The following is a 16,684-nucleotide window of genomic DNA, read 5'->3' on the forward strand; positions in this document are numbered from 1 at the left end:
CCATTTTACTGACATAACATTACTGTTTGCATGTAGTAAAGTTATACTGTAAATCTATGAGTTGCATGTCTTGTCATTTAGTGATTTAATTTCAGCTTTGATTTGCATAATAGTGATTTACGTAAATTTAGCTTTAGTACACACCTTCCTTCCCCTCAAGAATGTTGATTTGGTGGAATTCTTGTAAAATGATGAAATGGTTTTTGTTTGAAATGAGTGCATAATATCCTGGTCAGATACTAATATTTCAGCAATATTTTATAATCTATCATGATTGATGTTTGTTGTTGTACAGCATGTTACCTCATGATCTGTTTGGTGTGATTTAGAAGAAAAATAGTCATCATCAACATTACATTTTATGAGTTATATTTTTGAAAATATATTATCTGAGAGTGTGGTCATATGTAATTGTTTTGATATTTATTTGTTTCTTAATTGTGCATAAGTGGGGTTTTGTGACATCAGATTCAGGTGGGAGAGGGAATCAAACCTTGCCAAACACTTGAATCCGGTTGTTGTTTTTTCATTATGATTTATCAGTTACACTCCCACACATGTATGTAATATACCCGAAGATGCATGCTTTCATGCACAAAACATGCAAGTGAACAAAAAAAAAAAAAAAAAGGATGAAACTCAAAACTCGTATGCTGTGGCAATTGTGGAATGGAATACTAAGAAAAACTTTTATAACAGTCAGTTGTCCCCCACCCCTACCCCCCTTTTTTTTCTTTTGAATACCTGTTTTTATTGTTATCAGAAATACTTGTTATTTTATTGTCTGTAATTTGGATTCGTTCATAAAGAGTTGTAGTTTGAAATCCATTTCCCACCGTTGTCTTCAAACACTTGAATGATTTTTTTTGTTTTGTTTTTGGCATAGTCTATGGTGATACAATTGTTTTCATTGGCTGTTAAGATAATACAGTCATTTATTTACTTGTGAATGATTGGTATACATCCACTTCTTCTTTTTTTTCATGAGGATTACCTGTAAAAATATTCTTGATGAGTTGTGCCAGGGTTGAATTTAGAAGTTAATGTGCAATGTTTGAGAACAAATGTTATGTTTTTCTGCAGTCCTGTTAAGTATTTGTGTCATTCTTCAAAGTGCACTTTGTGCATGATTTTAAGATATGTTGGGTTTTTGGTTGCAATTTACGTCCTGAATAAACAAGACAGTCTCAGTGCTGTTTGAAAATTCTGTGACATGCCTTGCCAAAAAGTGCCATTTTGGGTAAATATTCACATGTGCATGTATACATGTACAGAAAGGTCACATGTTTATCTATATTTTCACACCTTATATTATTTTGTCCAAAATTTGTGTGTATGTTTACAGGATTGTTTTTGCAAAAAATACACCACTTGACAATCCCAAATCATTTCTTGTTCCTTTATAGGAACATACGTTTAAACAGTTTACTATGAGATATTCTTTTATGAGTTGTTAATTTCTTAGGGTTGGATGACACTGGCAGTGAAAAGATGTTGATAAATGGCTGTTGACATGTATGAATTGAATAGAACTAAAATGATTCATGACAGTGTTATCTTTGCTGATGTTTTGATATGAATTTTATTTCATAATTCATAAATATGCCTATTTCTGCTTAATTAGATATGACTTTTACACTTTCTGCTTTACACATACATATATTATCACCCCCATCCCCTCCCCAACCATCTTCTGGAAATTATACACTAGAAATTTCATCTTTCCTATTAACTTTTTTGTTTCTGGTTCTTTTTGTTGTTTTTATCTCCCCTTTTTTGTCTGTTGTCTCTTCCTTTCTGTTTTCTGCCTTGCTGGTTCATTCCAGCTACATGTTTTATTTTCCGGAAAGTTTTCAGTATTTGTTCTTTTCTGCTGGGCCTTATAATTCGGCTTTCTAACTTTAATGTTTTCTTTTTGTGTTGAGGATGTGTGAGTTGCCGGCCAGCAGTTTTTTGTTTTTTATCAGTGTAACCAGTCGCTGGTTTAGTCGTGGGGGCGCTGCAGAGCTGAACACATCACCAACATTCTCCATTTCTGGTGGTTGTGTTCAGTGAGAGGCCAGTGACAGACCATACCCAGCTTGCCTAATATACATCATCTCTTGTTTTTTTACATGTATTGTTGTGAAGTCACATCTGCTTTTATGAAGCGGTCCTCAACATTTTGTGAATTCTGTATACAGTTTTGTCGTAATCTCCTTCCAAGTGTTGAAGGTTTTGTTCAGGTTGGTGTTAACTCCCTTCTCGCTATTGTGCTCATACACAAGTACTTACATGTATATGAATACGTGTCTAAAATCCTACTTATTTGTGCTTGTATATGGTTTCCGAGTCATGTTTGTACCTTTTACATACTATTCTCAACCCCCCACCTCCCTCCTCCATTATTTCTTGTGACCCTGGAACACTTGGTAACAAAGACATTGAGTTCTGTTCTGTTCTGTTCTGTTCTTTGTTCTCAAGTTGTGTGACACAGACAGCCTTGTGTATGCAAAGTTCATTTTTATGCACCTTAACTTTTTATCTGTTGTTGTTTTTAGTTGTCGTCTCTGTATTTGGTGGTGGTTGTTTTTTTGGTAAAGATTTTATTTACTGTCTTTATTGGGGAGGAGGAAAAAAAAGATTTAATCTGCTCAATCTTGTTATAGTTGGCGAAGATTTATCTGTTATTGTGACTTTGTCTTGTCATCCCTTGAAAAAAAGAAAAAAAGAAAAAAGAGAGAATATTTTGTCTGTTAGATCTTGTGATGACTGGTGAAGATTTGTATCTGTTGTTGTGACTTTGTCTTGTCATCCTTTGAAAAGAAAAAGAGAGAGGTTTTTATCTGCTTGCTCTTGGGATGGTTGGTGAAGATTTTGTCCATTGTTGTGACTTTTTCTTCCCATCCCTTACCCATGACATTCTCTTATTGCTCAGACTAGTAATTGGCATTGATAAACTTGGCTTTTTCTTCTTTTTTTTTTCTTTTCTTTCGATAAATGTCTCAGAATGGACATCAGAGCAAAAGTGAGCGCTCAGAATGGACTTGCTCAACACCAAACAAGGCATGTACTGATGTGTAGCCTCCAAGGCCAGATAGCATAAGGCAATCTTTGCAGCGCTAATTTTGCTTAGAGTTAAGAATGTTCCTAGATGTATGGAATATAACATGAAGTTAGAAACATTATCAAGGATAAGCATGATGAATGACAATGAATGATAAAATTGATATGGATACTTATATAGCACCCATCCTTGGTCAGAGACCAAGCTCTGAGCACTTTACAAACATGGGGTCATTTGCACAACAGGCTGCGTACCTGGGTAGAGCCGACTGATGGCTGCCATTGGGCAATCATTCGTTTTTTGTTTTGTTTTGTTTCTCTGCTTATTGTTAGGTTGTTTAGGTAATGATATACCACTGTGGGAATGCGGAGTCTTTCACTATAAATAGCATCCCTGCCAATCTGTGCTCGAAATTTTCTCTTTTCTGTCACTCTCTTTATTTCTGCCTTTTTTCTTCCTTCACTGTTATTTCCTCTCTTTCTGCCTTCCCAGTCCATTCCCCCTGTCTTTTTTCAAGCAAGTCTTGACACTTTTTTCTCTTTCCAGCAACTTATGATGTACTATTTGTGCTGTTTTGCTCTGGCAATTATGTAGTGAAATTGTAAACACTGGGATGGGCACTATCTGTCCATTCTGCAGTGTTATTTGCCCATGGCCTTTTTTCTGTACGTTTGTTTGGCTTTGAAGTAGTTTTTTTTCCTCTTTTACTGTTTTTTGTAATCTGGGGATGATGAATTAAGCAGAATGGCTGGTGTCCTCGGCTTGGCCTAATCTTATTTGCCAAAAGGAGGTAAATGGTGAGTATAATGTGTCATGAATTGTTTTTTGTAGGTTTATCTTAGGTTGTTTTTTTTTGTTTTTTGTTTTTTTCGCGCGTGTGTGAATTTTGTGTTGATGCGTTTGAGGATTTGTATGGTTTGACAGTCCTGATATGGCGCTGTGGGGTTGGCTGGACTGTAAGCAGCAATTAACAATTATCAAGGTAAAGATATTCATGTGTTCAGTTTGTTGTTGACCCCATCTTTAAATTTTTGAAAGAAGAAAAAAAATGTCCAGTTTGTAACTTTTTCTGTTAATGGTGCCTTCAAAAATGATGGAGCATTGCCAAAATGTTTTTCCCCTTTTTTCTCTCAAAATCTTCAGTTTTATATAGCAGCTAAGAAGAGAGGGTCAATCAAACATGCAAGAATATCTTGTTCCCCCCCCCCACCCCACCAAAATCTTCAGCTCTTTATTCAACAGTTAAGCAGAGAGTTGTTTGTGTAAATAGGAGGTGTTATTTTTGCTTTTTGCGTGTGTGTGTGTCTTCTTTTTTCTAATGATTTTTTTGTTGTCTGAGGATGATAAACAAAGGGGAAGGGTTATGTCCTCAGTACAGCCTAGTCGTATTTGCCTGAAGTGGCTTAATGGTAAAGATATGTCTTGAACTGTGCTGTTTTGAGGTTGTTTGGTTTGGTTTTGTTTCTTGTTGTTTATTTGGGGTTCTTTGTGTGCTTGTTTTCTTCTCATGTTGGAGAGTTTGGTGGTGGTGTTTTTTAGTTTTTATAAATAATTTGTTTGTTATGTTTTGTTTTTTTATCCTGTGGTTGCTTTTAAGTAGTAAGGCAGCCCTGATGTGGCCTTGTGCAGTCGTGCACTTGACTGTAAGGAACAATGTTGATGGTAATGATGGCATCCAAAAGCTGTTTAGCAATGTCATAGCCATGAATCATCTACAAATATGCTGCTTGGCGGGCATAGTGGCTGAGTGGTTAGAGGGTTGGACTTTCAGGGTTGAATCCTGGTTCAGGCGTTAAGGGGTTAGAGGTAAGATTTTTCCCAATCTCTTCCAGGTCTACATATGTGCAGACCTGTCAGTGTCTTATTCCCTTTAACATGTGTTGAAAAAGATCAAGTGCACAAACTAAAGTGGCTGCATTTATGTGTGTCTTTTGGCTGCGTTCTCATCTCCGGAGTCACTGACGTTTTCATCCTTTGCGATGGACGTTCATGATGATGATGTTGATGATGAACCCATGATCGTGCCCAGAGAGTACAGAAACACAGACATACCCATCTTGCACATGCCCATGAAAATGGAGTATGGCTGCCTGAACAGCAGCAGGAAATTGACTCTTAAATGAAATGAAGGTGGGAATTTCAGCCCATAATGCAGAAGAAAAAGAAATCATGTGCTTCGATCTGAGCCAAAAGATTAATTTTCAACTGGATGTTGCATGGAAACAGAACAAAAAGAAAAAGGAAAAATCTGTGTTTGAGAATGGGTGACATTGTATTAGATAAGTTAACTCTTTCACGGCCATAGGTGACTTGACTTGATCAGACCGTTCAACACCATGGGCATCTTCATTCGACATCGAGAGGTCATATTGAACTGACAGTTTTGCACATTGTAACAAAGCTTAACAGTTGCAGCAAACTTACCCGCACAGTTTAAAATTTGCTAACTCTGCCCCCTTGACTAAGTTTGGAGTGAACAGGTCCACTGAGTTATTTTGACATGAACCATACTGTATGACTGAGAGCATTGAGTCTAGAATATTTGGTGCTGGGGAGAGCTTTTCACACAGAAACTTTGCGGCAAAGGAGTTTGAATCAGAAAGAAATTTGTTTTGTTTTTTTTAATTTACAGTCAGAAAACCACTCCTCAACTTGCTTGTTTTTCACATGTGCAAATTTTGCACACTTTCCTTTAAAAAAAAAAAATTCTGACCATCAGCCAAAATCAGATCAATTGTTTGGATAAACTGGTGTCTTTATGAAGATCAAATCTTATTGTAAATAGGTGATATAAAGTGTTGTGAAGATTGGAAAGAAACTGTAAATAAGAAATGTATTACCAATGTATATCCTGTACAGATTCACTGAAGTCCAGCAGATGAAGCAGATTTGAAAAAAGAAAATCTTGATAAGATTATCAACATTAGTACATAATAAATGACACAAGATCATATATATTCATGTGTTTGGAAATCTATCTAATCAGTGGATAGAAAGCTGCAGTGAGTGTGCAGAAGTGTATATAAGGACAGGAAGATGTGGATAGAAGGTTTTGAGTTTTACTTCTTTTTGTTTGTTGTTTTCTTCTTCTTTTGTTTGCCTCTTTCTTTCTTTCTGCTTATATATTTTTTTCAGTTCTATTTTTATGACTTTTAAGTATTTTGTATTCCTAACAGTATTTTACAGCTCTTGGAAAATGACCCATTTTTGCGCAATGGAAACATGGTCAATAGTTCTTTTCATGCTTTGCGGGTCAGAGACCCATTTGATGTGAACTCCATTGGGCCAGTTCCTGTTCCAGTGCCTCACAGATAGAAAAAGAAAGAAAAAGATTCATACATTCATGTAAATATATATATACATATGAGCTGCTTTGATCCTAAAAGCAAAGCGAGGTTGTTGTTTTTTCAGATCTTGGTTGGGTTTTTTGTTTATGAAGATAAACATTCTGAAATCATTACCATGTCTAAAGACCCATGAATAAAGTGACAGTTTCCTGGAATTACAAGCATGTGAATATTTGGGCAAACAAATGACAACTTAAAAGCCAGAGCATGCACAGTCATGGAAGTCCGGAAAAATATGTTTTGCCCTTTATGGTCTGGAAAAGTCTTGCAGCTTCGAAAAATCATTGACCGGTACAGTTCAACATAGAGCTTTAATTAATGCATTTAAACAAAGTATGGAAATTGAACATCAGTACCAGTATATCCACAGATCTGGTTCCTCAACGATGAAGCAGAAAATCTTATTCAGTTTGGCTCTGTGTTTGGTTTGCAAAATGTCAGTCTGGTCAGGAAAAAGCGTGGAGTAGTGTTTGGTCACATCTATGGGAACTCTGTCAGTAGTAAACTTTAGGAGTCTCTGTGTCTTTTAAGTCTCTGTCCTTTTAGGTCTCTGTCCTTTTAGGTTTTGAGTATGTAGAAGAATCTCTGGGTCTTTTAGGTCTCGGGTCTTTAGGAGAATTCTCTGGGTCTTTTAGATCTCAGGTCTTTAGGAGATGTCTCTGGGTCTTTTAGGTTCTTGAGTGTTTAGGAGAAATCTCTGGGTCTTAAAGAACTCAGGTCTTTAAGAGATGTCTCTGAGTCTTTTTGGTCTTATGTCTTTAGGAGATGTCTCTGGGTCTTTTAGGTCTCAAGTCTTTAGGAGAAGTCTCTTGGTCTTTTAGGTCCAGAGTCTTTAAGAGATGTCTCTTGGTCTTTTAGGTCTTGGGTCTTTAGGAGATGTCTCTGAGTCTTTTTGACCCACTGTGCATGGCTGAAAAAAAACCCTTTGAAATCTGTTCTGGAAAAAGTATGGAATTTTGCTTGGTCAGATCTATGGGGAGACCCAGTCAATAATAAGCTTTATTAGACATTTATGCACCTTTTAGATCTTGGGCCTTTAGATATCTTCTGGGTCATTTTGACACACACTATGCATGGTTAGGGTTTGTTCAATATGTGGAATGGAATATTCTTTTTTCCTTCTTGTTGTCTTCATTCTTGTGACTTGTAAGTAATGCTTTTGGGGTGGGGGGATGGGGGTTTGGCGTGTGTTTTGGAAATAAATATGAAAAAATGCTGGAAGCATTTATTGTTGTTTGTTTGTTTGTTTTTTTACACAACTGTTGCTTTCTTTTCTTTGACCTCTTATGGCAGTTTCTCTTTCAGTCAGTGTGCATGTGACACAGTGTGTGTGTGTGTGTGTGTGTGTGTGTGTGTGTGTGTGTGTGTGTGTGTTTAGCCATTTCACTGCCGGAGCTGGGTTCTTTTTTTGCTGTGGTATAGTTCTTTCCTGTACTTAGTTAAAGATTGACATACTTAAATCACACACACACACACACACACACATATGCACGCACACACACACGATAGTATAGGATGGTGGCAATATGTCATTTTCCACTAAGATCAAATCAATTGAACATTCAGAGTATGGTTCAAAATGTTGGTCTCCCATTTGAACTAATTTACCAATGCAAACACACACACACGCACACACACACACACACACATACTTGCACATACTTAATTTTGCAAGGGATTCATCCAAAATCAGAAGGAAAATGTGTTTAATAATTCATGTGATCAGTTATAGTGGCATTTATCATTCAGCTGCACTGAGTCATTTCTTTGAAGCATTTTTCATTGACAAGTAAAAAAAATTAAAATAAATAATGAAAAAAAGTGGTTTGTTTATACACACACAAAAAAGATTTAAAAAAAAAATCTTAAATGAATGTAAGTACACACACACACACACACACTTGCACATGCACACACTTAATTTTGCAAGGGGTCCATCCAAAATCAGAAGGAAAACTTTAATAATTACTGTGATCAAATATAGTGGCATTTTTCATCCAGTTTAAACATTTTTCACTGAAGAAATAAATAATCAAAATGTTGGTTTGTTACATAAGAGGCTTGAATAAAAACGGTGAAAAAAGTGAAAAAAAAGCAAAAAAAAAGCAAAGGAAATGTGTATAGGAAAACCAATAGTACAGACGGATAACAGGGGAGATAAATCATAAGCTGGCTGCATTAAAAACAACAACAACAACAAAAAACAAACAAACAAAACAAACATATATAATCAGCATCAATAAGATTTTTTTTTTAAATGAAACCAAATCATTTTTTTATAATTAGAAAGTCCGGTAATGTCCCACTTTATCAGTCCTTTGCCAGAAAATGAGCATCCATCATTCCGCTGTTCCTCACATTATAATGCTGATTATCTAATTAACAGGATTCAACGCACCAAATAGTTTATCGGAATCAACACCACCCACTTTATTCACCATCTTTTCTAAATATGTTAATAGCATGTACTCTCACTCTTCTTCTATTCCTAAATCAGCTTGATCAGTTGTTGTTTTTTTTCAGAATTTCACACGGTCACTTCAGTGAACTGACAAGCCCGTACACTAATGGGTGCAGATTCCAAAACATTTTATTACATGTACAATAGCCTGAGCATATCGTGTATATGTATCGCAATCATAACAAAGAAATTTTCGTTCCATATGCTCAGACACAGTGACCATATAGCTGGCAAACGTACATCGGATTCGAGGGCTGATCCACACAACAAAGAAAATATCCGCTGTGTTTCTGGTGTTCAAGTTGATATCACAATGATTTAATACAACGTAGTTTGATATTCGGGCTAGACTGAAAGCCGGGGTGTTTTGTGTATGTTTTTCCCCCCTGTAATTATCTTTTTAAAACTATCTCTAAGCGTTGTACATGACATACCAATTTCTACTGCACGTAAAAAAACCAACTTGACAACGAAATATAATATTTATAAATGTGGGGGTGATTATGTTGATAAATTGTCTGCGTGTGGCGATTTTCAAGAATAATAAACGGTAATGTCACACTTTAGCATCCTAAATTCTCCCTAACAAACACATTACTGACTTGATGTGAATCCGTACCTTCCCCATAGTGTTATGTTATCAGTGTAATATACACTACAAAACTTTGGCATCCACAGGAAAATCGATTTTTTTCCAACCCAGCTCATAAAATATTTCAGTCGCGAAATTTTTTTTCTCGATTTTCTCTTCTCCCCGATCGCTCTGTTCATTCCAAATTATCTGGATTATTTCAAAAATAGGTCGTATTTACTCTCATTACCACCCCAAAACACGTACCGCTCACCATTCTTTATTCATTTAGCTTAGCACAGAAATATAAACGGCCCTCTTCCCCAATTATGCCTCGAAATCATGAAGACTGAGCGACATTTTTCCTGCGGTGAGGCCGCTTTTGCGTTCCGTCTGACGCAGTTGCTATCCACTGTGCCACCTCGCTTCGTATGCAAACAATCGAACGTAAAAGCGGCATCGTGCATCGCGAGTTGTCAAATGTGTCAAAACCTGTCAATCACCATCAAACTCGTCAAAGGCGGGTCAACGGTGATAGAGGTTTTCATGCAGAACCTAAATAGGTCACCATGTCATCTCCTCCACAATGCTCGCTGGAGCCACGAGCTTTGCAGACACTGCGATCTGATTGGTCAGAACGCGACGAGACTCCATTTTATGTATGCAAGTCGCCATTTTCCGTGACGTACGAGGTTTGAGTGGCAGTGGTCGAGTGCCCACCCTTTCCTGCTTTGGCGGAGGTTTGTTTACACGACTGATCCCCAGTCTTCACAACAACCCCGCCAGGAAGGGGTTGAAGTAGCACCAACACGTTTCATTCCGAATTTTTTGGTGAGCGGAACGTCGGCGAATTCGCCGCGCACCCACCATCCAAACTGGAACCTCCGTACGGATCCAACATGGACGACCCACAAAGGCTGATGCATCCGCAAGGGCCTGTGGCGAGTATGGCCAGTGTGGTTCCCCAACAGGGAGCTTATGATGCCATGCAGCAACCTGCGCCAGGTGATCCAGATCAGAGAAAGCAGGAAATCGGGGACGTTCTCCAACAAATAATGACCATTACTGACCAAAGTCTTGACGAGGCCCAGGCAAGGTCAGTGGACAGGTGATCTCATTTTTCTGCAGTTTCTTTGGTGAAGGATTGTATCTCAACGTATTGTGGTTGGTAACCCAGCGAGGGCCCCCCCGGGTAACTAACATTGTCAGCTGTGCTTGATCAGAATCGGAAAAATGGAATATTGAAACTAAGGTATCGTTTTTATTGTGCATGATGTGTACACATTTTCATGTTGAGATTGGTGGTGAAAGCCCAGAGCAGTCACTGAACATGACACGAGTCAGTCTGTCTCAAGTATAGAACTTTCTATATACTTTCACAGTTTCAGCCAGTTCCGTTGAGTGACTTCGGCAAGATTAAAATTTTATTTGAACGGAAAATGGTAGACTAGACAAAATAGATTCACAAGCTTGATACACAAGCTCACAGTGTCTGAGTGGATTAGAAAACAAACAAGTCGATGTTTATGTCCAATCTGATATTGGATAAAACATCCCACTGTTCTATAAACTTTGCTTCTGCATTTCTTGTTTCCAGTACTTGTTAAATATATCACAGGCATGCCTTTGTTGAAGTCATTGCCCTCTTCCATTCACTTGTTTGTTCTACTTCAACAGGCTCAAAATGACAGTGAAAGGTGAACACATTACTTTTTCCTACTTTGGACTCGGAGACTTTTCTGTGGAGTCTTTGTTTATGTGTATAAATTTCAGTATATCGACCACAAGAAGCCCGGACACGCAATACAAATAAATTGAAAAATGATGTCCGATGAATACTTATGTATTATAAGTTTCAACACTCTAACCAATTACCTGTCACAGAAGGCTGTTCTGAAAAGGCGACACCCCAGAAGCGGTGAAGGGGTTTAAAAATCAGCAAATGCAGAATTCCTTTGCCACTTTCCACCTCCCTTTTCCCTTTCTCTCCACCCTGTAGAAGTTGTCATTCATAATGTTAGCTTTTAGAACAGACTTGTGATAAGTTTTGACAGTTGAGTGATAGATTGGTTGTTTTTTTTTTAATGAATGACAAGACTGCGGGTATTATTGTTACTGTGTCAGTAGTGTATGAACTGAACTTGCATGGCCCTAATCCTATTAGGTTAAAGTAAAAGTCAGCTTGTTTCTTGAATAGAGAGAGAGAGAGTCTTGATACTGATAGCTTCAGTAATGCTCAACACTTGAATATAATTTCAAAATTTGTTAAATCATTTTGTGAATTTAAATCAGTTGGCTCACTGCATACCCTACACTCATGTGCAGATGAGCAAGCACACAGACACGCACACAGACACACACACACACACACACACACACACACACACACACACACACACACAGCAGTGTATTTGAATTTGAACCTGATTAGAATGACACTAATCTTGGGTAAAGGGACACAATATATTGTTGTTTGCATGCAGTTTTGAACGTGACATTTCACATACATGAATTTCAGTGATGAGGGGAATGATGCATGCCTGTTTACCTGTCCCATATTTTATTACACAAATGTCAGTGATTCATTGATTGTTCCTGAAAAAAAAAAAAACAGCAATGGATGGGGATTACTTGATTCCCGAAAAATGGCTTGGTTGGTTGGTTGATCAAATCATCAGTGATGGTGCTTTGTTTTGCTTTAGTTAATTACTTGGCTCTAATAACCTGTTCTTTCTGAAAATCTGAAGATCTGGAGCCTGGCGGTCTTATTTTAGTAAACTTTTAATTCATTAATGTTTGCCCTTGCAAAGACGGCTTTTTTTTCAGTCAGTGCAAAATCCACATCCAAAGTATACTGACTAACTGAGGAAAAGAAAAGATTTGATGTTTAATGAAGCGAGCACCACCATTTTATTTTATTTCATTTTATTTTCAAAATGGAATCTATAGCTTCCAATAACGGATAAGTCATGGAAAATAGTCAGGATTGAAACCTCACTCAGTTACTGATTCCGTTTTTTGTTTTTTTTTTTTTCTTTTTTCTTCTTGCAGGATTGTAAGGATAATTCATGATATGCCACTTTAAGAAATGTCTTTGATTTGTTTAATTGTTTGGTTTGTTGTATGCAAGACAGAGGCACTGTCAGTGTCTCTTTTTTAGTTCATTGTTCTGCACATTTGAAAAACATTTGATGCAAACATGGACACATGCTTGTGCAGACACCCTGTTTGACACACACACACACACACACACACACACACACACACACACACAATATACAGATATGTACACAGGCTGATATTTTGTATCATGAACACACACATGCATGCACACAAACACAGAACATGCAGATGCACGCACATACTTACATGCGCACACACTTACGCATCTGTGCACACACACATACACACACACACACACACACACACACACACACACACACATGAAAGTGTGTGCACATGAGCGCATGCACACATACACACACACACACAAAATGGAAGAAGAGTGTAAGATGCTTCTGTGATCATGTTGGTGATGAATCTTGAGGGGTTTCAGCGGCCAGGTACGTAATTTACAGATCTCTAGCATTTGCAGATTATATCAGAATCAGATCTTGGTTCACCTGATTCAAGGTAAAGTCTAAAAAAAAAAAAAAAGTGCTAAAATAACAGAGACCGAACAGGTAATTGCGTGTAAATTGTAATATGAAGGTAAGATAGTATTAGTAAGAAGAAAAACAGATGCAGATTTCAGACCGATTGCTTTCTTTTTTTTTTGATTATTTTTTGTTTTTTTAATTTTGTTTTTTTTACATCTAGCCAAGTTCATAAAAAATGGAACATTTCCTTCAAGATTTCATTTCTCATCTGTTGTAATTTATTGTTGTTATTTTTGTTGTTGACAAGCTGTAGCAAAATGAAGTTTATTTCCTGCTGTTACTATTTTGTCTATCAAAGAAACCACAGCAACAAAATAAAATTAAAAAAAGGGGGGGGGGGGAGGAAGCAATGAATAAAAAAGAAGAAGAAATGTGCCTGTTTTGTTTCAGGAATTTATGTCTTCTTTGTTTAGAAATTAAATTCAGATCAAGAGTCCGCATTTGCTGATTTAATCAAAGTTTTCCTTGGTGTTTTTAATTCAGTTTGGTCCAATTGAGTGAAAGTAGAAAACAGAACAATGAAGGGTTGAACAAGAATAATGCTTATGATATTTAGATGTTTTTTTGTGATTATTTTAGATTTATTCATTGAATTTGTTAACTGATGAATTTCATAAAGCAGTGCTTTGATTGGAATAATGGTTTAACTTGGGGTCAAGTTGTAAAGAATGGTTTGTGTTTATTGATCAGATAGCCAGCAGGGGTCAGTTAATGGGTAAGAAGGAAGAGAACTTAAAAAAGTTATATAGTGTAACATGTATACATGAAAAAACAATGTAATATTATTAGTGTAAAGCATTTCAGTTTTATTTATCTTTGTTCAGTACATGGTCACGATGGTGTGTTAAAATTCAGAGAATGTGATTTACTGAAGCATCTGTTGGTGTTTTCTACAGTTCATGATTTTTTATATATTTTTTTTTAAACTGGTACTCTTTCACCATACACTGATACAGTTGTTAATTTTATAAAGTTTTTTGTTGTTGTTGTTTGTTTTTTTTAACCAGTTTTCAGAGAACTGTGCCAAGCAATGTGGTATTGTATTGTTTTGGGGAGATCTGTCATGGCAAAGTAGGGTACAGCTTAGGTATATTTCTATGGTTTAATTTTTTGATTGGGTGAAAGTAGGATAGAATTATGATGTTCTTATGATTTTATCAAGTATGTAAATGTATGTGTTAATGAAACTCCATGATGATAACTTTCATTCTAGTGTGGATGCTAGCATTTGTCACTAAGTTTTCAGAAAGAGGGGGCATACTGATGGCATGTGAAAGAAACTGATATTAACCTGTTTGTCTTGTTTTTATCCTTGTAGAAAACACACTCTAAACTGCCATCGCATGAAGCCAGCTCTGTTCAGCGTGTTGTGCGAGATCAAAGAAAAGACAGGTAAGAGACTGATAATGCATTCTTATATGTGCATATGGGTGGACGCACATACATGCGCACGCTCTCACACTCACAAACATGTATGAATCTCGTGAACATGTATAATATATGCATGCAACCACATGTGTACACATATGTGCACATTCAGATACACACACACAAAATGAAAGAAAGAAAGAAAACAACACATACACATGTATAAATCACACTCACACACACACACACACACACACACACACACACACACACACACACACATATTTTTTGGTTGTTTTTAGGCTTTTATAATACAAAAAAAAGCCACCCCAACCCCCCAAAAAAACCCTATGATGGCATGTAACAGTTGCTAGGAGGCACTGGCTCTTAGTGCAGCAGTCTTGGGGGCTAGTTGTCCTTTGGGGACCATCCCAAGGATGGCTGAGAGAATTGGGATGTAACTTAGGCAAGACACTCTAGTCCATAATCAAATTCTAGCCCAGGTACTCTGGACAGCAGCTGCCTCCTGCTGTTGTGATGATCAAAGTTGGACACTACTGTCAAAAACAAACAGCTGCTAAAAGTAACTACAGCCGTTTCATTTTTGTTCATGGTTTTTGATCAGTGCAACCTAACTACAGCCATTGCATTTTTGTTTACGGTTTTTGATCAATGCAACCACAACTTCCAGTTGGGTATAATTATATTCTCTCTGTTGTCTCTGTGATCTAAGGGGACAGAGAGGAAAACTAGCACAATGCAGGCGAGGGCCATTTCTTTTTGGTTCAAGGTTTTTGATCAATACAACTACCAGTGTCAACAGTGCTGGGTGAGACAAGCTGTTACAAAGGGTCTATGTTTTCTACCCCCCCCCCTCTCCCTCCCCCTCCGCCACCCCCCACACCCTCTTTGTCCTGAAGTGCTAGGGGTTCCTTTGTTTCTGTGTGCACTGCACCAGGTTTTAGCTGTGTCTCATTATAATTGGATCAGGTCAATGAGGGTGCTGGGTGTTGGATTTCTATCTGTTGTCTGTGACTGTGAGAGTTGTTTAAAATTTAAGCAGGATTCTCCCTGCTTGTGTGAATCTGTGCAGTGTGTGCGTGTGTGTGTGTGTGTGTGTTTACATAAGTGTGTGTGTGTGTGTGTGACTCTGTGTGTGTGTGTGTGTTCGTGTTCATGTGTGTGTGTGTGTGTTCATGTGTGTTTGTAGTGGTTGATTCATAGTAATAAGTGAAAAAGAAATCAAATGAAATATGTAAGGGGGGTGAGGGGGGGGATCATGTTGTATTATGGAAGCTGTGGTTGAGCATTGTTATAAGATAAACAAAGCAATTAAAATTAGAGAGAAACCATATCTTGTATACTTTGAGTTGCTTGTTGTATTGATAAATTAAATTTATAGATCAAAAGTATTTATTATTTTTGTATAAAAAAAATTAAAACGGAAAAAGATTATACAGAACATATTTTGTTGACTGTACTTACCCATGATAGGTTGATGAAACATGAAAATGAATACAGTAAAACTGGGGAAAAAAAGTTCATATTCATTGTTGGTGATCAGATATCGATTTTCAAAAAGAAAGAAAATGAATAAAACAAAATATTTGAAAATTGAAGAAATTTTCATGAATGGAGTACATTTTTTAGGTCAGAATGTAAAAGAAAATTAACACAATTGTCAAAAATGATGTTTTTCAGTGTTTGTTGTGGTGAATCAGAGATCTTTTAAAAGTTTGTTTTTGTTGTTAAATAAGGAAAGGAAAAGATAAGATGAAAGAAAAGGGTCTTGTTTTGCAGTTTCACACTGATGGATCATATCTCCTTCTCAGTCGCTGTCATGTCATCTTCTGTCTGCCTGTCTCTCTCTTTCTTAATATGCTTGGGATTCATTTGTTTGTTTCTCTTCCTCAGTCTCTGCTTGCTTCTGTCTCTCTCAGTTTCTTCCCCCCTGTCTGTCTGTCTGTCAGTCTGTGTGTGTGTGTGCTTGTCTGTCTGTCTGTCTCATTAATGTTATATGCTCATGATTCTTTTTTTCTCTCTCTCTCTGACTCTCAGTCATTGTCTCTCTCTGTCTCTCTCAGTCTCCCCCCCCCCTCTCCCCCTGCACCTCCCCTCTCTCTGTGACTTCATTTACCTATCTGCCTCTCTTTTCTGCAATCTTCCCTCTCTCTTTTCCCTTTTGACTGGCATTTCTGTTTCACTATTTTATCCAAAGTTACGGTGAATTAG

At 37.2% G+C, this 16,684-nt stretch overlaps 1 protein-coding gene across 6 annotated transcripts in view; it reads left to right on the plus strand.

The window, feature by feature from the left end:
- The first annotated feature begins 10,105 nt into the window (after nt 1–10,105).
- LOC143276236 (pre-B-cell leukemia transcription factor 1-like) overlaps nt 10,106–16,684 on the plus strand; it is a 51,954-nt gene continuing 45,375 nt past the window's right edge. For 4 of the 6 annotated variants that reach the window (XM_076580707.1, XM_076580705.1, XM_076580711.1 and 1 more), the window contains exons 1-2: nt 10,106–10,533; nt 14,403–14,476. In XM_076580707.1, coding sequence (XP_076436822.1) covers nt 10,325–10,533; nt 14,403–14,476 — 283 coding nt within the window. In that variant the 5' untranslated portion in view covers nt 10,106–10,324. The remainder of the gene's footprint in view (nt 10,534–14,402; nt 14,477–16,684) is intronic. The other 2 variants (XM_076580710.1, XM_076580709.1) reach the window with 1 other exon arrangement.

The sequence above is a fragment of the Babylonia areolata genome, chromosome 31 (assembly GCF_041734735.1).
Source record: "Babylonia areolata isolate BAREFJ2019XMU chromosome 31, ASM4173473v1, whole genome shotgun sequence".
NCBI classification, from domain to species: domain Eukaryota; kingdom Metazoa; phylum Mollusca; class Gastropoda; order Neogastropoda; family Buccinidae; genus Babylonia; species Babylonia areolata.